The 18,052-nt window shown below is 47.4% G+C and overlaps 2 protein-coding genes across 5 annotated transcripts in view; one reads left to right on the top strand and one right to left on the bottom strand.

The window, feature by feature from the left end:
• Window positions 1-2,638, bottom strand: part of SBF2 (SET binding factor 2) — a 471,093-nt gene extending 468,455 nt beyond the window's left edge. For all 3 annotated transcript variants that reach the window (XM_053560079.1, XM_053560081.1, XM_053560083.1), the window contains exon 1: window positions 2,507-2,638. In XM_053560079.1, the coding sequence (XP_053416054.1) occupies window positions 2,507-2,561 (55 nt within the window). In that variant the 5' untranslated portion in view covers window positions 2,562-2,638. The remainder of the gene's footprint in view (window positions 1-2,506) is intronic.
• A 12,597-nt stretch (window positions 2,639-15,235) lies between these two features.
• Window positions 15,236-17,535, top strand: ADM (adrenomedullin). Of its 2 annotated transcripts, none has more exons than XM_053560490.1 (4): window positions 15,236-15,389; window positions 15,801-15,919; window positions 16,074-16,223; window positions 16,441-17,535. In XM_053560490.1, the coding sequence occupies exons 2-4, from the start codon at window positions 15,822-15,824 to the stop codon at window positions 16,751-16,753; spliced, it is 561 nt and encodes a 186-aa protein (XP_053416465.1). In that variant the 5' UTR covers window positions 15,236-15,389; window positions 15,801-15,821; the 3' UTR covers window positions 16,754-17,535. The 2 variants fall into 2 exon arrangements, with proteins under 2 accessions (XP_053416465.1, XP_053416464.1); XM_053560489.1 differs by having other exon boundaries at window positions 15,238-15,389; window positions 16,438-17,535.
• The last annotated feature ends 517 nt before the right edge of the window (window positions 17,536-18,052 follow it).

The following is an 18,052-nucleotide window of genomic DNA, read 5'->3' as shown; positions in this document are numbered from 1 at the left end:
ATATCAAGTAATTGAAGTAAAAATCACCAATAATGAGAAAAAGTAAACTTGTGCACCACCTGACAAGATGCAATGATCATATCATCAGTTCTGTGATATTCCTACACAAATACATAACCTATATTATCTAATAAAGAGGGGACAATCCTAAAGTGAGGGGCATAGTGCAATATCTGACCTCTAATTGTCACAAAGTGTCAAGGTCATGAAAGAAGATGAAAGAACTGTTTTCAAACTAAAGAGACATAACAAATGAATGCAACTTGTACTTCCTAACTGGATACTTTTGCCAACAAAGAGATGAACAGCACAATCAACAAAACTTGAACCAGTCTGAGAACCAGATAGAGTACCTTATCACTGTTAATTTCCTATTTTGATGATATACTGTGAGCATACACAACATTCTTGTTTGTAAAAAATGCACACTAAAGCATTCTGGGGTGATAGTGCACCAGGTCAGCAGCTTCCTCTCAAATTGTTGAGGGGAAAAATTCTTTGTACCATGCTTGGAACTTTTCTGCAAGTTTGTTACTGTTTCAGAATTGCAAAAGTTTGGGAAGGGGAACAATGTCCTTAAAAACTAAACAAGGGTCAGAGCCCAGGGGCCCACGTCTGTTATTTTAGCACTTGGGGAGACTGAGGTGGGAGGAATGCTTAAGGCCAGGAGTTTAAGATCAGCCTAAACAAGAGCAAGACCCCATGGCCATAAAATGAAAAAAAGAAAGAAAGAAAAGAAAGGTCAGCCCGTTGTGCTGGTATATGCCTAAACCCCAGTTACTTAGGGGTCTGAGGCAGGAGAATCACTTGAGCCCAGGAGTTTGAGGTTGCTATGTGCTATAATTACATCACCTGCATTCTAGCCTGGGTGACAGAAAAGAGACCTTGTCTCAAAAAACAACCAACCAAACAAAAAAACTAAACACTGTTTTAAAAAACTGTCATTGACCACACAATCTTGGTAGAAAAGTGATAGCAGACTATGTAAAATTACTAGGAAATAATATAAAATCTGCAGGCAGAAGATACTTTAAATACATCCCAACCCTCCACCACCACCCCCTTTTTTTGTTTTGAGACAGAGCTGTTGCCCTGGATAGAGTGGCCTGATGTCACAGTTTACAGCAACCTCAAATTCTTGGGCTTAAGCGATTCTCTTGCCTCAGCCTCCCAAGTAGCTGGGACTACAGGAGCCCACCACAACTCCCAGCTATTTGTTATTATTGTTGTTGTTGCAGTTGTCTTTGTTGCTTAACAGACCCAGGCGGGGTTCAAACCCACCTGCCTCAGTGTATGTGGCTGGTGCCCTACCCAAAGAGCTACAGGCACTTCCAATCCCTTTTCTTAACAACTGACTTCAATCAGTTTTTGAGTGGTGAGGGACAAAAGAATATGAAAGGTTACCACTAAAGGAAAGAAGGATCTTAGGAGAGGAATAATGAAAGAGGCAGCGGACCAAGAGTGGGTAGAACAATGGTATTCTGATACCACCAATGGCTGCTACCATCAGCAAAACAGTTTCAGCATCTTCTCTGAAAAAAATGAAGGGGCTGTAGAGCTGATATCTAAAATTCCTTGCAAATGTGAGGCTGCAACTACCCTGAAATAGAATTGCTTCCCCTTGATCTCTGAGAATTCTTGTTGTTTCAAAAAAAACAAAAAAATGCTTCATGCTTAGCTATACAGTAATACAAAAGAATACAAATACAAAAATAAATGTGTATGAATCCAGAATTCGGAAGCTGCAGAAGTTCATCAGTTAGAGAGTAAAATGCAATCCATTTGCCAATTTGTTCTTTACGGGAAAAAACTGTATTGATGAAAGAAAAGAACAACTAAAACACACATTAAAGTAAAAGAAGATCATCTTCAGCAGTCAATCGGCGGTCCTTTTATTCTTAAAAGATACTCACGTCATTCTGAAATACCCATCACATTTGTCCTGAAAGAACAGGGAGTATTTCCTAGAAATGTTTAAAAGGGAAAAGAATACTTTCTCCTTGCCCAGTACCACGCGTTCACCAGGCCCCCAGGAGCGCAGGGGTGAGGTAGCCCTGGACTCTCAGCACTTCCTTTCGGAGAGGACAGCCCCCTGCGTCACTGTTACTCAGGGTGCAGGGCAGAAGTTTATCCCCAAGGAACTTCGCACAGTTGGCTCCCGCCCTCCCAGCCCTGCGGTCCTGAGTCCAATCCCATGGCACTGCCCCTGGGACCCGGCCGCCGTCAGAGATTAGGTCGCGGGACCCACACTCGCCCTGGGTTGGCCCAGTTGGTCAGCCCAGGGCCTGGGCAGACGCGGCCTCCTCCCTCGCCCTCCAGTCGTGCTGGTTCCTCACGCCCACCGCGAGACTCGACCCCACCGAAAAGGCCGGACGCCGACCGCCCGCTCCTCCGCTCCGGGTCAGGCCCTCCCCGCCTCCCGGCCCGGACGCCCGGCCCCGCGGAGCCCACTGGACAGCGGCCGGGGGGCGGGGAGGCGGGGGCGGCGCCCGCCCCACACCCTTACCTGGCTTCTCGTGGTCGTAGCCTACCACGATGAAGTAGTCGGCCAGCCGGGCCATAGCCGCCGCCGCCGCGCCCGGGAAGCGGGTCCCCGTCGCCGCCCTCGCCGCCGCCGCCCACCCGGCCCGGGAGGGCTCAGCATTTTCCCTGCAGCAGCAGTAGCGGCAGCGGCGGCACTTCAGCCATGTTTGACAACCGAGGCGCGCTCTGCGCCTGCGCGGCGCCTCGCGCCCGCCCCTCCCCCGCCCCCACCCCCACCCCGCGGGCTCGGTGGCCGGGAGCCCGGAGGGAGGCGGGCAGCCCACCCCCGACCCCACCCTCAGCCGGCCGCTCCGACTGCTGTGCACGGGGAGTGGGCGGCCGAGCTTGTTCCCTACACGCGCTCCCACTGCAACCGCTAGAGGTGGTTCACTTTGCGGCCTGGCTGCTTCTTCACAGCCCCCCTCCCTATTTTTCCTAAAGCAGGGGGTCCCTTCCTTCCGCCTTCTCTCTTCTTTCCTTTTGGATTTGGGAGAACGGACGGGGAGAGTTGAGGGATCACTTGGAAAGTTTGCTGGTTCGACTACCCACCACCATCACCGCCAGCAAAGATGAGATTCTCCCGCCCTCGCCTGGAAACAAGGAATTTGCACCGCCAGGCCTTTTGCTGCACGTTTCCTGTTTATGTTTTGCAGATGGGAATTTTAGAAACATGCCGCCGAGCAGGCGGGGGAAGGAGAGGCTTTTGCGCAATCCTCAAAGGTGCCTCGGGTTTCAGTGCGGGGTGGGCCGGGGGCAGTCGGCCTGGGCTTCCCCCGGAGTGCCCGGGGGAGCCAGATTCCACGAGGAACGCGCCATCCCCGGGATCCTCCTGAACTGGGCTGGTCTTCCCCGGGGAGCCCCACCCGCCTGGGCTTGCTTCCCTTTGCAGCGATCCCAGGGCTCTTGCCGCCGGAGCAGGTGGTAACTTCCAACTTTCCGTCTCAGCCACGAGATAAAATGAATCAGGGGATCTCATCATCCTTCCAGTCGCGGGATTATCTAAATCGCTTGCATTTTTGTTGAACCTCCTGTTGATCGTTTCGAATTTGACTGGGAGAACATTCAGAAGAGCGTACCCATACTGTGTCACTCGTTAATAAATACCTCATGAAGTTTCGACAGTAGAATTAAACCAAAGTTTTAGAAATCTCTATGGTTTGGAAGTTATCTTCGTGGTTGCTTATCACTGCTCACTATTGTTGGAAGGTTTCATTCTTCCCATTTACATGTAAGATATCTAGCAAAGTGCTTAGTATGTAGTAGGTGCTTAACAAATATTTTTAATGAGGCAAGTGAGCGAGTTCCCCCAAACTACCAGCAAGAACTTGCGATGACTCCAAGAGTTGCCATCTCAGCTGCTGAAGACTTACTATACTATAATTGAGTATTTCCTCTTTCTATGCCACACTTGCTTCCTCTACAGATTGAGAGGGTTGGGCTGTACTGGAAGAACTGAAACTGAAGGAATACTTTAAGACCTCTGTAAATTGGCGGCGCCTGTGGCTCAGTGAGTAGAGTGCTGGCCCCATATGCCGAGGGTGGCGGGTTCAAACCCAGCCCCGGCCAAACTGCAACAAAAAAATGGCCGGGCGTTGTGGCGGGCGCCTGTAGTCCCAGCTGCTCGGGAGGTCGCGTAAGCCCAAAAGTTAGAGGTTGCTGTGAGCTGTGTGACACCACGGCACTCTACCCGAGGGCGGTACAGTGAGACTCTGTCTCTACAAAAAAAAAAAAAAAGACCTCTGTAAATTGCTAATCGTCAAACTGGAATAGTTTAAAAGTTACAGGGGTGAAGGGAAGATGGATTTATCTTGAAAATAATTAAACCAAAAAACCCCAACCACAACCTCATGTAGGAATCTATAACTTCCTGGAGAACTCAAAGTCCGACTTGATCACTTTAGGTACAAAGTAATCTTCCTTCCTTGGGAGGCAGCCCATTGGATTAAACAGTCCTATTGTTAGAAAGTCCTTCCTTATTATGTCAGAGTTGTCCTACTATAACTTCCCCTGATTCTGCTCTCTGGAACTATCCAGAAAAAAATAAAATCTGTCTTTGTATGACAGCCCATTAGATTTGCCAGGCAAATGACGTATTCCTTCACGATTTTATTTCTTTTTAAAATATTGGGATAAAAATCATAAAATTTACCATTTTAAAACACACAATTCATGGCCGGGCACAATGGCTCACACAGTGTAATCCTAGCACTCTGGGAGTCTGAGATGGGTGGATTTGCTTGACCTCAGTTCCAGACCAGCCTGAGCAACAGAGACCTGTCTCTACCAAAAATAAAAAAACTAGCTGCGCATTATGGCAGGCACCTGTAGTCCCAGCTACTCAAGATGAGGCAAGGGGGATCAGTTCAGGCCAGGAGTTTGAAGTTGCTGTGAACTAGGTTGATTCCATGACACTCTAGCCTGGGGCAACAGAGTAAAACTCTGTCTCTAAATAAATAAATTGTACAATTCAGTGGCATTAAGTGCATTCACAATGTTGTACAACTGTCACGCCTAACTATTTACAAAACATTTTCATCACCAAAAAAAAAAAACCCGCAACCATTACGCAGTCATTCCTATTCCTCCATTCCCCAGCCCCTATCAACCACCAATTTGTTTTCTGGCTCTATGGATTTGCCTATTATGAATATTTCATACGTAGTATAAATGGAATCATACAATATGTGACTTTTATGTGTCTGGGTTTTTTAGTATATTGTTTCCAACTTCTATACATGTGGAAGCATCAGGTTAAAGTATCAGTACTTCATTCTCTTTTATGACTGAATAATAATTGTATGTATATAACACATTTTGTTCAGCTATTGATGGACATTTGGGTTGTTTTCACCTTTTGGCATTGTGAATAGTGTGGCTATGAACATGCATGTACATACAAGTAGTTGTTTGAATACCTGCTTTCAATTCTCTGAGGTTTATTTTTAGGAGTGGAATGCCTGAATCATATGGTAATTCTATGTTTAGTTTTTTGAGGAGCCACCAAACTGTTTCCCAAAGCAGCTGCATTATTCTGCACTCCCACAGCAAAGTACAAGGTTCCAGTTACTCTACATCTTGGTCCACACTTGTTTTCCTGGTGTTTTTTCTTTTTTTCTTTTTTTTTGTTACAGACATCTAAGTGGATGTGAAGTTGTATTACCTTGTAGTCCTAATTTGCATTTCCCTAATGGCTAATGATATTGAGTATCTTTTCATGTGTTTATTGATGATTTCTTTTTTTTTTTTTGTAGAGACATAGTCTCACTTTATGGCCCTCAGTAGAGTGCCATCGCCACACACAGCTCACAGCAACTTCCAACTCCTGGGATTAAGCGATTCTCTTGCCTCAGCCTCCCAAGTAGCTGGGACTACAGGTGCCCGCCACAACGCCTGGCTATTTTTTGGTTGCAGTTTGGCCGGGGCTGGGTTTGAACCCACCACCCTCAGTATATGGGGCCGGCGCCCTACCGACTGAGCCACAGGCGCCGCCCTATTGACGATTTCTAAATCTTCTTTGGAGAAATGTCTATTCAAGGCCTTTGCCCATTTTTAAACTGATTCCTTTGTCTTTTGGTTGTTGAGTTGTAAGAGTTTTTTATATATTCTATATACTAGTCCTTATCAGATATGTGATTTACAGATGTTTTCTCATTCTATAGGTTGACTTTTCATTTTCTCAATAATGTCTTTGGACTCTCAAAAGTCTTTAATGTTGATGAAGTCTAATTTTTTTGTCTGTTTCCTATGCTTTTAGTGTCTAATTTAAGAATCTATTACCAAATACAAGTTTATGAAAATTTATGTTTTCTTCCAAGTTTTAGTCTTCTGTTTAGTCCTTTGATCCATTTTGAGTTAACTTTGTAGTGATAGGAGTCCTATTTTACTTTTGAAATGTGTTGACTTTTATTTCATTTGCAAGTGCTTTTTAAAAAAAAAATCAAAATTTAGTTGTTTTTAAGTTTAGAATCAAATGCCTTCTGCTTTTAGCCATATTCCATGTGTTAAGGTCAGTTCAGCCTGCCAGTTCATTTACAAATGGGCATTTTATCATATAACAATTTTGAGGGCAGCGCCCATAGCTCAGTGGGTAGGGCACCACCCATGTACACTGAGGCTGACAGGTTCGAACCTGGCCCGGGCCAGCTAAAACTACGATGACAGCTGCAACAAAAAAAATAGCTGGGTGTTACTACAGGCGCCTGTAGTCCCAGCTACCTGGGAGGTTGAGGCAAGAAAATTGTTTAAGACCAGGAGTTGGAGGTGGCTGTGAGCTGTAACACCACAGCGACAGCTTGAGACTCTGTCTCAAAAAAAAAACAAAACAATTTTTGACATATCCCAGGTATATGTACAAAGCCACTTTGTGTTTGTGTATACACATGAACATATTTTGCATACACTGAAGCTTTGCTTTGCTTCTCAGCCAACAACTGCCAGGCTGCTGAAATTAATAAGTCCTAACAAGGCAGCCTGATAACCAAGGTTGGCTGAAAGCCAGACCATTTCCTAAGACAACCACTGTCACCTTTCACTAAAGAGAAAGGGAATAAAGCAAAGCTTGAGTTGTTTCAGTGAAGGCTGGCAAGAGCAGGAAGGGAGGAAAACTGCAACACAGTAATGTGTACCTAAAGATTCCTTTCTTTTATGCTTTAAGAAGACAAAATGGAGCTGATTGCCAGTGAACAAGGTTTATCAGCCTGTTGCTCCTCGTGGCCTATTGTGTGGTAAGTGGTTGATCTGCACAGTCATTTCAAGTGCTTGCTGTGGTTAGCCACTATAATTCAAGGAGGCTGTATGAGAGTTTAGTCTTGACCAAACATACACAGACAGGGCAAGCACCTCTTCAAATCGCCTGTACCAACCTATGACAAAGGAGACAAAGCAGCTGTGGTGGAAAATTCCCTGATCCAGTGCTACATCTTCAACCACTCAGTTGCCTAAGCAAGACACTTAATGATTGTTGTTCTTGACAGCTGCCTCTCAACCCAGCATTCATCACTCAGTCCTGCAGTTCCTACTTTCCAAATATGTCCACTTCTCACCACCCTCATCCCCCGCCCCCCACTAGTCTGAGCCATTATCACCTCTTACCTTGATTATTACAATACATTCCTAACTGATTAGCTAGCTTCATCTGTGGGTCCAGGCTTTCTACATGGGTAAAACTTAAGGATAGTAAGCAGGCTATTGAACCTGTCTTAAAATTAAACTTGTACACACTATTTCTACCTTGAGTGTAAGTCTGGGGTATAGGGAGGAGGCTTCAGAGTAGGCTGGTGGAAAGTGTCCTACAGGTGTTTTCACGTGTGTGATGAGATGAATGGTTGTATCTTAACCCTCATTTGAAGTTCTTTCTGACATTAGCAACTATAGTATAATTAAGTTCTGTGAGAGTTTGTAAGGCTATTTTTTCCTTAGATTGTGCATTTGGTTATCAGGACTGGCTACATAATTTGTGGAGCCAAGTGCAAAATGAAAATGTAGGACCTGTTGCTCAAAAATTATTAAGAATTGGCCAGGTGCAGTGGCTCATACCTGTAATATCAGCACTTTAGGAGGCCAAGACAGGTGGATCACCTGAGCTCAGGAATTGAAGACCAGGCTAAGGAAAAGTGAGACCCCCCATCTCTATTAAAAATAGAAAAACTCACCAGGCATTGTGAGTTTTATAATCCCAGCTACTTGGGAGGCTGGGCAAAATGATTACTCAAGCTCAAGAGTTTGAGATTGCTCTTGAGTTATGACACCACAGCACTCTACCCAGGGTGACAGAGAGAGAGACTGTCTCAAAAAAAAAAAAATTATTAAGAATTTCAAGACAGAGTATCAAACTCTTCTGAGTGCAGGCCCTTCACAACTGAATAGGGTGCATATCCATAAACCTGGTTCTGTTAGTGGAATTTAGGGTGAAGTGATTGTATGTATATAGAAGGAGAGAGTTTTAGAGGGACTAGATGCTCTCCAGTTTCTCTAGGTTTCCACCACTAGGCTGCTTCCCTTCTTGCTCCTTTGTAATCCATCCACCGCACTTATTTATGTTTGTTGCCCTATATAGAGTGCTGTAGCATCACAGCTCACAGCAACTTCAAACTATTGGGGTCAAGTGATTCTCTTGCCTCAGCCTCCCACAGGCGCCCGCCACAACACCCAGCTAATTTTGTTTTGTTTTGTTTTAGAGATCGCATCTCACTCTCGCTCAGATAGGTCTTGAACTCCTGAGCTCTAGTGATCCACTCACCTCGGCCCCCCAGGGTGTTAGGATTCCAGGCATCAGCCACCACACCCCGCCATCTACCACATTTAATAGCCAAAATGATCCTCTAAATAAATGTATGTCAGATAATGTCTTTATTGTTGTTAAACCAATAGCTTCCCATGTTACTATGAATGAAATGCAGAATCTTCAACATGTTTCAAAGTGTCCTTTTCACTCTGACCTTGATGACCTCTTTAATCTCATTTCATGCCACTCTTCTTCACTCAATATATTCCAACCAAATGGGCCTCTTTTTGTTTTCTATAACATACAAAGTTCTTTTCCATCTCTAAGGCTTTGTACTTGCTGTTTCCTCCATTTGGAACATTAAATCCCCCCTAGTCTTCCATTTCCTTCAGAACATTTACCATGACCTATAATCATGTATTTATTCCCAGCAATATTTGTTTACATCCAGTTACCCCACTAGGCTGTAAGCTTCTTGAGGGCAAGAGTGATGATTGCATTGATGATTACTGTATGTTTAGAACTTAGTGGTGGAAACATAATACATGATCAGTAAATATTTGTTGAAGGAATGGATAAACTTTCAAATCATTCAAGCCAATATATGTAGTATAAGAATTGTTTTATTCTGGCTGATCACTTCTCTTCCAGCAACTCACCCAACAAAGAAATAACCAGCCAAAATGATATCTGGAGGTTTAACTGAAATGAAACGTGCCACTCCAGAAATCCAGGAGATTGCTAACAAGATTAAACCACAGCTTGAAGAAAAAACAAATAAGAATTATGAAGGGCGGCGCCTGTGGCTCAGTCGGTAAGGCGCCGGCCCCATATACCGAGGGTGGCGGGTTCAGACCCAGCCCCGGCTGAACTGCAACCAAAAAATAGCCGGGCGTTGTGGCAGGCGCCTGTAGTCCCAGCTACTCGGGAGGCTGAGGCAAGAGAATCGCTTAAGCCCAGGAGTTGGAGGTTGCTGTGAGCTGTGTGACGCCATGGCACTCTACCGAGGGTGATAAAGTGAGACTCTGTCTCTACAAAAAAAAAAAGAATTATGAAGAATTTGAAGCCGAAGAGTATAAAACTCAAGTCGTTGCTGGAATAAATTACTACATTAAGATACGAGTAAGCGAAAATCATTATATTCACGTGAAAGTATTCCAAAGTCTTCCTTATCAAAATCAGGAGTTGAAGCTTTCTGGTTACCAGACGGACAAATGCAAGGAAGATGAGCTGACCAGCTTTGAGCAGCGTGTTCCCAAGGTGATCTGGTTCCTTCCACCGGCTACAGAGAAATGGTCCTTGTTAATAAAATATGCTCATCAATAAAGAAGAATACCTTTTCAAATAACTTATTTATTTATTTTTTTTGTGGTTTTTGGCTGGGGCTGGGTTTGAACCCGCCACCTCCGGCATATGGGACTGGTGCCCTACTCCTTGAGCCACAGGCGCCGCCCTCAAATACCTTATTTCTTGAATTATTCCTCATTGTTGTATTAAATAAAAATAACTTTTTCTATCTCAAAAAAAAAAGAATTGTTTTATTTTGCTGGTTCTTCTAATTTAATAGAGAACAGGAGAGAACTGGAGATAGGAAGGATGATGGTTGCTCCCATTAACACCCTTCTCTTTGGCTAAGGATGACCCCCAAAGAGCTAATCATCTCTTTTATCACCCATTCATTAATGCCATTGATTGCACCATCAGTAGTAAATTTCTCTTGAAGTCATATCATCTTGTTCCATGATAGCTGTTAATATAACAAGCTTCTTTTATGTTACCACCTACTCTGTCTCCTCTTTCATTTGTCCTGCAGCAATTCACCTTCTTTAAGCTTCAGGAAGGTTTGCCTTCTGGCTGTGTCTGTTTCTGTTCTGTGTAGGAGAGCAAAAAAGAAAGCAGCAAAAGATTACCTGTCTTTATGCTGACAGTCTGGAAAATATTTTACCCTAAATAGAGAGGTTTAACTATCCTCCCTGCATCTACTACTCCAAATTAGACAGAAATTAAAAATATAGAAACAAGGGTGGTGCCTGTGGCTCAAAGGAGTAGGGCGCCGGCCCCATATGCTGGAGGTGGGGGGTTCAAACCCAGCCCCGGTGGCACCTGTGGCTCAGTGGGTAGGGCGCTGGCCCCATATACTGAGGGTGGCGGGTTCAAACCCAGTCCCCGCCAAACTGTAACAACAAAAAAAAATAGCGGGGCGTTGTGGCAGGCACCTGTAGTACCAGCGACTCTGGAGGCTGAGGCAAGAGAATCGCTTAAGCCCAAGAGTTGGAGGTTGCTGTGAGCAGTGTGATGCCACGGCACTCTACCGAGGGTCATAAAGTGAGACTGTCTCTACGAAAAAAATTAATAAGTTTAAAAAAATAAAAAATAAAAATATAGAAACAGGACTTTTTATTTTGTGACAGGGTTTTTAACTTGGTGAACCTCCTCTGTGCCTATTTAATGCTTTAACTGGCTTATATAAATCTTCATTTTTCTGGAAAGTATCTATATTTTTATTAGTTCCTTGGAGAAGCTAGAGATCCCCAAAAAGTACCTTGGGCTTTGTATCCTGTTTTACTTCTCCCAGTGAAACCAAATCCACAAGACTGATTATGGCCCTTCTCTAAACAACTTTGTGTTATGACTTCAGGATGTATCTTAAACTGTGTTTTCAAATGAACTTTGTAAACAAGCCCTTAGGTTAACAGGCCTTTCGAACTATATAAATAATAAATATGTCTTAAATTTTCCTGTTTGAAAAAAGAGGCATCTGAGATAATTATGCAAAGCACTTACTATTCACATTTTGGTTATTGTTATATCCCTAATACCATTAATATTTATTACTTCTCATTGCTTTTCGAAAAGACCTGAATGTGATCACCTTGGCTTTGCTTTAGGAACTATGTCCACAGCATTAGCTGAGAAAACACTACTGCACGTATTTTTTTTTTTTTTCAGGTCTTACAGACTTTTTTTTTTTTGTAGAGACAGAGTCTCACTGTACCACCCTCGAGTAGAGTGCTGTGGCGTCACACGGCTCACAGCAACCTCTAACTCTTGGGCTTACGCGATTCTCTTGCCTCAGCCTCCCGAGTAGCTGGGACTACAGGCGCGCGCCACAACGCCCAGCTATTTTTTTGTTGCAGTTTGGCAGGGGCTGGGTTTGAACCCGCCACCCTCAGCATACGGGCCGGCGCTCTACTCACTGAGCCACAGGCGCCACCTGCACGTATTTTTTTAAAACTCCAAACATTACTAAGAGTAAGTCTTGGTAAGGCCTAAGAATCATTCAACTGGAATGTGAAGGAGTTGAAATACTGTTATGCAACAAGCCTTTAGCATATGTGTACTTATGTCTGTATATAGGATATCGGGATATACACATTTATTACAATGGAGGTTTATAGTCTGACATCTTAAATTCCTAAGTACAAAAAAAGTGGATCTTTATTAACCAGGATTTCTTTTCTCTTTTCTTGCCAATGAGATTTTAAAGATGTTTCTTCCTTCACTTCCTTCCTTCCTTCCTTGTACTGTCTAGGTTCAATGTGAATCTACAATCACTGTAACTTGAATAGATGAAACGCATGTTAACAAATCACCAGGATCAGAACTCCTGCTGTGGTGTTTCCTTCTAGATAGGAACATTGGACCAAAAATGCATTCTAGTGATTTTTTTTGTCTTTAACGATGATTAAGTAAGCAAACTCGAGATTTCATGAGAAAAAAAATAGATGCGATTTTTTTTGTGGCAAATTTTTTTCAGCTTTAACCCTACAAAGGGTTGGTGAGCACTCAGCCCTCTCCCTGCTGCTTAACCATTAATGCGCGCGCGCACACACACACACACACACACACACACACACTTGCCAAGATATGAGTTTTCTAGCAAAATCCTCTGAACTGCCAATCTAGGCAGGACTTCACTTTAAGAAAGAATTGGCTTTGTTCTCAAGCGACATACGTGTAAGTGCCAGAGAGACAAAGTGCACTCAGGCTGATAAGGCGCGTGCCAAGGCTCTCAGGTGGGAAATCCTGGCACAACCCAGATGCAGCTGGCGTAGGCAGTCGAGGTTGGCAGAGGCGAGCCATTGAGACTTCCTCCACTCCTGGGTTTGCCTTCCTTCTGGAGCCACCTGCAGCTCGAAAAAAAGTTTGAGCCAAGGGCACACCTTGAGATCCTGTACCCAAAGCGAGAGCTGTTTGCCTAAGGAATCCCAGACTTGCCTGGAAGATACAGCGAGGAAGCAAGGCGGAACAGCCCAGGAGTTCCCTGTACACTGAACCCCTCAACTCTGGTGGAGACTGGAAGGAACGAGTCCAGACCACGAGACCTTCCCTGGCCCACTGCCAGCGCCCAGCTGTCCTTGACCTCCCCCGCATTCGGAGACTCGCGCGGGAGAAATGAAAGTAAAACCTGTCCTGGCGCGGACCCAGCTGGAAGCAGGCGACAAGTAGGTCGCATCCTCTGAGAGACTTACAGACAAGCCGTCCTGTACTAGGTCAGTTCAAGGAGCTCGACCTGCAAGGGCTGACGTGAAAGGAAACCAGAGCGTGGAGACGAGAAAAAAGAAAAAACAATAGTTAGGCTGGGGAGGCTCCTGGAAACAGCAGGCACACAGCAAACCTGCTGTCTGCAGTGCGTACAGACGAGCCACCTGACGCAGTCTACTGCGGTGACTGTCCTGCGGCCAGCCAGACGGGCTGAGCCAGGCCAGTTCGCTATGCTGTAACCCTCTGACCCTCAGCGTCTGAAATTTACCAGAGCCAGGACCAGGAATCTGTCTCCAGCCCTCAGCTGAAACTCAGGTCCGCTCAGGTGACTCCCTCCAGGAAGAGCTGACAGAATAAATAACCTCTGCGCGGCCATTTCTTCCCCCAGGTGCAATGTCCACTGTTCAGTCCTGAGAGCTAAAAGGCGGCTGAGCCAGCAGTGTGGGGCCCAGACCACTCTGTGGGCAAGGTCCGCGCGACCTGCTCCCAGCGGTCTTTACACTGGATCTCAGAATCAGTACAGCACAGCAGGTAGGAGGAAGCTTAGAGGTCTGCTGGGGGCAGGTTCTAGATGCGAGCATTAGAAAAGAAACGTGACTTGTCCACCTTCACAAAGCGAATTGTAGTAGCTAAGCTTCAGGGCAGTCGTGTGAGGTCGTAGGGGACAGGATACCGGAAACTCACTTGTAAAAAGTAGCCAGCCCGGCGGTGCTGAGCGTTGCCTCCCCAGTTTGGCTCCCAGAAGAGAAGTAAGAAAGTGTAGTCAAGAAGAGGTGATGGAAGAGCACAAGTAGGTGACAAACGCATTTGGAGTGATTCATCATGAACAGGCACAAATCCTTGGGCGGGGGATGGGACTCTCCTTTGCCCCCTTGGGAGATGGTGACCCCAGCTTAGAAGAATCCGGGGCGCGCTCCGGTCGGCCTTGCCTGCTTGTCTGGCAGAATCAGAACTCTACTGCTCCCTACCTGCAGTGTGACTTTGGGCAAGAAACTTCCCCTCTCTGGACTTCAATTTTCTACTTGGTGCAGTGAGCAAATTTGTGTTACCTTTCTCATCTAACTCGAGGGTTTGAGCTAAGATCAAAGGAGAGGAGGACGTGGCTGTGCTTTGTACACTGTGAAGTGATTAACATACGTGAAGCATTAGTGTATTCTTTGGCAGTCAATTCTCACGTTTACAATGAATGAATGAAGGCAACCAAGCAAACTCTCAGGTTATAACCTTATATGGCATAATTGGATTGCAAAGGGGACAAAATGAAAAAAAGAAGTCTTTCTAATTTTGGTTATTCCTGTATTTCCAAATAGGCATGTAAATTCTGGCACTTCTGATACTTCCCCCCCACCAAATCCCAATTCTCAATTCAGCCTTTCTGAGCCTTGCCCCTATTGTGAAATCTTACTAGTCCATCCCGAAACCCGGGGTTTCGGCCGCTCTCAAATGGCTAGCGAGCCCCGCTCCCCGGGTTCTGCTCTATGCACTGTCCCAGCAGCTCGGTGGGAGTCTGGGGTCGCCGCCAGGTCAGACGCCAAGCCGGCAGGGGGCGCGGTCCCCTCGAGGCCACAGCTCCCCAGGTCCCGGACTCGGACCATCTGCGCGGTACCCGCTGCGAGCTCTCGCTTTTCTTTGCCTGCAGGCGCTGCGTTCTGCGCTGCATAGGTCCGGAGCAAAGACCCCGGAATACTGTACTGGCCCTCCTTAGTCCTGGCTTACTGTCTGAACCCTGCGCCCAGAGAGTTAGGGCTGTGGCAGTTCCTGCATTAACCTCCTGGCGACCATCTCTGCGTCTTCTGGGCAGTGAAGACTTCCCCATGCACCCCTCACTCCACTCTCACCCCACCTCTTACCCCCAGCCCTACCCCCACTCACAGGCAAGCAATGCGCGCTCCCGACCGCAGAAGCGCGTGCGCCCAAGAAAGAAAGGGAGGGCGGCGGGGCATCCCAGGCCCCGCCCCTGTCTCCCAGAGCTCTTATAAAGTGCAGGAACCGGCACTAGCCCCTCAGTGGTTTCTTGGTGACACTAGACAGAACAACTCTACCCTTACCACTTCTGGCTTCTCACCGCGGCAGGGCTTGGACTTTGGGGTTTTGCCACTGCCAGACGGACGTCTTGGACTTTCTCCTTCAAGTACTTGACCAAACACTTTCTTCGCAGGTAGGTGCCCCAGCAAATTGAAGGGGTTGGGGGTGAGTTGCCAAGGCCGGAAACTGGGAGAACTGGGTGAGGGGAATAATCCACTTTGGGGGATCCTCTGAGGGGTACATTTCACATCCCAGGCCCAGCTCATATACAGCTGGAGCTTCAGAGACTCAATCCCCTTTGCTCTGCTAGTCAAGTTCCAAGTAGTTATGCAGGGATCCTCTGGGAGCCTGGCGCGGTGCAGCTGCCTCCCCTCGGGGCCTGTCACCAGCCTGGAGGGTGCAAACTTCTCTGGCGCCTCGCTGCGTCCCGGGGAGATAAGCGTCTGAGACAGAGTACGGACTCAGACCGCCAGCACCGAGGCCCCCACCCGAGCTGTGCAGCTGCCCGGATGCTCACGCTCGGCTTCTGTCTCTACTTTTCCAGGATCTGAACATCGCCGCTGACATGAAGCTGATTTCAGTCGCCCTCATGTACCTGGGCTCACTCGCCTTCCTAAGCGCGGACGCTGCGAGGCTAGATGTGGCGTCAGAGTTCCGAAAGAAGTGAGTCCGGGGCAGCGGCCCCTTCCCCAGTCTTGGTACCTGACAGACACCGGGAACTGACTGTCGGTCCCAAGGGTTTAGAGGTGAATGGGAGCAGGGACGGGCCAGCACGTCGCCTGGATGCACGCAAATCGGCTTTGCTTGTGTTTTCCAGGTGGAATAAATGGGCTCTAAGTCGTGGGAAGAGGGAACTGCGAGTGTCCAGCAGCTACCCCACCGGGCCCGCTGACTTGAAGGCTGGGCCTGCCCAGACTCTCTTTCGGCCCCAGGACCTGAAGGGCGCCTCTCGAAGCTCCCAGGACAGGTAATTACGCTCCGTACAGCTCCGGGCAGGGCTCCAGGGGAAGTGCGCGGGCAGAACTCTCCTCCACTATCCTGGCTCTGGCATCGTCAGGGCTAGATGGCAGCTAGGATGCAGTTTCCAGCTCTCTGTGGTCCTAGAATGACTCTGATTCCTGGTCGCTGGGACCAAAGCTCTGCTTGATGGGGTCTCAAGTTGTCTTCCTTCCTCTCTCCAGCAGTCCTGACGCCGCCCGCATCCGAGTCAAGCGCTACCGCCAGAGCATGAACAACTTCCAGGGCCTCCGAAGCTTTGGCTGTCGCTTCGGGACGTGCACCGTGCAGAAGCTGGCACACCAGATCTACCAGTTCACAGACAAGGACAAGGACGGCGTCGCTCCCAGGAGCAAGATCAGCCCTCAGGGGTACGGCCGTCGGCGCAGGCGCTCCCTGTCAGTGGCCGGCCGAGATCGGACTCTTTCTTCAGAGCCACAGGCACGCGGGTCTCCAGCCTTCGGGGTGCACCAAGGGCGTGCCACTCTACTTAGGATATAGGCTCCTGTGGCAGCAGCAAACAGTCGCGCAAGCCTCCCGCTGGTGCCTGCCAAGACGGAGTGCTCACCGAGCGGTGTAGGGACCCGTCTGTGACAGCCCTTCGGAGAACCCGAGTGTGGGAGGCACAGTCCAGCGGAGAGCTTTGGCTTTGCAGGGGCCCCTCCTCGGGGCAGAGGTCCCTCCTGGGGGAGCGTTCTCTTTGCCCTGATCAGGCCCGGGTGCCCCAAGGGAGCAGAAGAATCTGAGGGAGTGTCCGCCAGGCTTACACATAGGAGAAACTGAGAATTAAATGCTGAGACCCCTGGGTTAGGGGTCTGATCCACTGCCGTGCCCACCCACAAACTCATTTCTCATGGGGTGTCACCCACCAAGGCTCAAGCCTCACTATTACTTGAACTTTCCAAAACCGAGAGAGGAAAAGTGCAATGCGTGTTGTACATACAGAGGTAATTATCAATATTTAAGTTTGTTGCTGTCAAAATTTGTTTTTGTAACTTCAAATATAGAGATATTTTTGTACGTTATATATTGTATTAAGGGCATTTTAAAGCAATTGTATTGTTCCCTCTTCCCCTTATTTTAAGACCCCAATGTCTCAGCGAGGTGTAACGTTGCTTGTGATGCTAGATGTGTGGAGAATGTGTGTGTGTGTGTGTACGCACGCGATATAGAGACTGATTACCTCTCGTGGAAGAAGGAAGCACCGTGTCTCTGTATAATCTATTTACATAAAATGGGTAATGATATGTGAACAGCAAACCAATAAACTGTCTCAATGCTGATTCATTGTCGGCTCTGTCCAGGGAGGGAAGGTGCCCCTGGTCCTAGCCCACCCAGGAGCCTTAGAGTTCCACCACCTAGCTTGGGAAGGTGGGTCGGCGGCGCTCTCGCGTGCTGGCTCCACTTTGCACTGGCTGAGCTGTCACGAGCTCTGTCCTCCGTGTGGTGCGCGCAGAGCGCGTGTCCTGGGTGCGAATCAGGACTTCGCGAAGACGCCCGAGGTCACCGCCTCGCGTGGCAGCCAGGCGGGGCGGAGCAGGGTAAGCCCTAGAAGGGAAGCAAGCCTGGACTCTCTGGGTTGCGCAACCAAGTGTCAGATTTATAGAGTTCATCATAGAACTCGGCGCGAAATTGCGCCTCGGAGAGTTGGGGTGGTCTCCGAGACCTTTTAAGTGAGGAGTTTCCCCTGCCTACCGCGGGTGTTAAAAGTTAGAAGCTGCCCAAGGAAAATGTTCGAACTTCTACGGGAAACCCGCAGCCAGTTTACCCCGGTCCTCTCCTGGCCTGCGCGCCAGATAG

The sequence above is a fragment of the Nycticebus coucang genome, chromosome 14 (assembly GCF_027406575.1).
Source record: "Nycticebus coucang isolate mNycCou1 chromosome 14, mNycCou1.pri, whole genome shotgun sequence".
Taxonomy (NCBI): Eukaryota; Metazoa; Chordata; class Mammalia; order Primates; family Lorisidae; genus Nycticebus; species Nycticebus coucang.
Note: the sequence above shows the minus strand (reverse complement) of the source record. Positions and strands in the feature narration are given on the sequence as shown.

Coding starts and splice junctions, on each gene's coding strand:
- ADM (XM_053560489.1), top strand. CDS start 15,822: ATGAAGCTGATTTCAGTCGCCCTCATGTACCTGGGCTCACTCGCCTTC. Junction 15,920..16,073: donor GCGTCAGAGTTCCGAAAGAA/GTGAGTCCGGGG, acceptor TGTGTTTTCCAG/GTGGAATAAATGGGCTCTAA. Junction 16,224..16,437: donor TCTCGAAGCTCCCAGGACAG/GTAATTACGCTC, acceptor TCCTCTCTCCAG/CAGTCCTGACGCCGCCCGCA.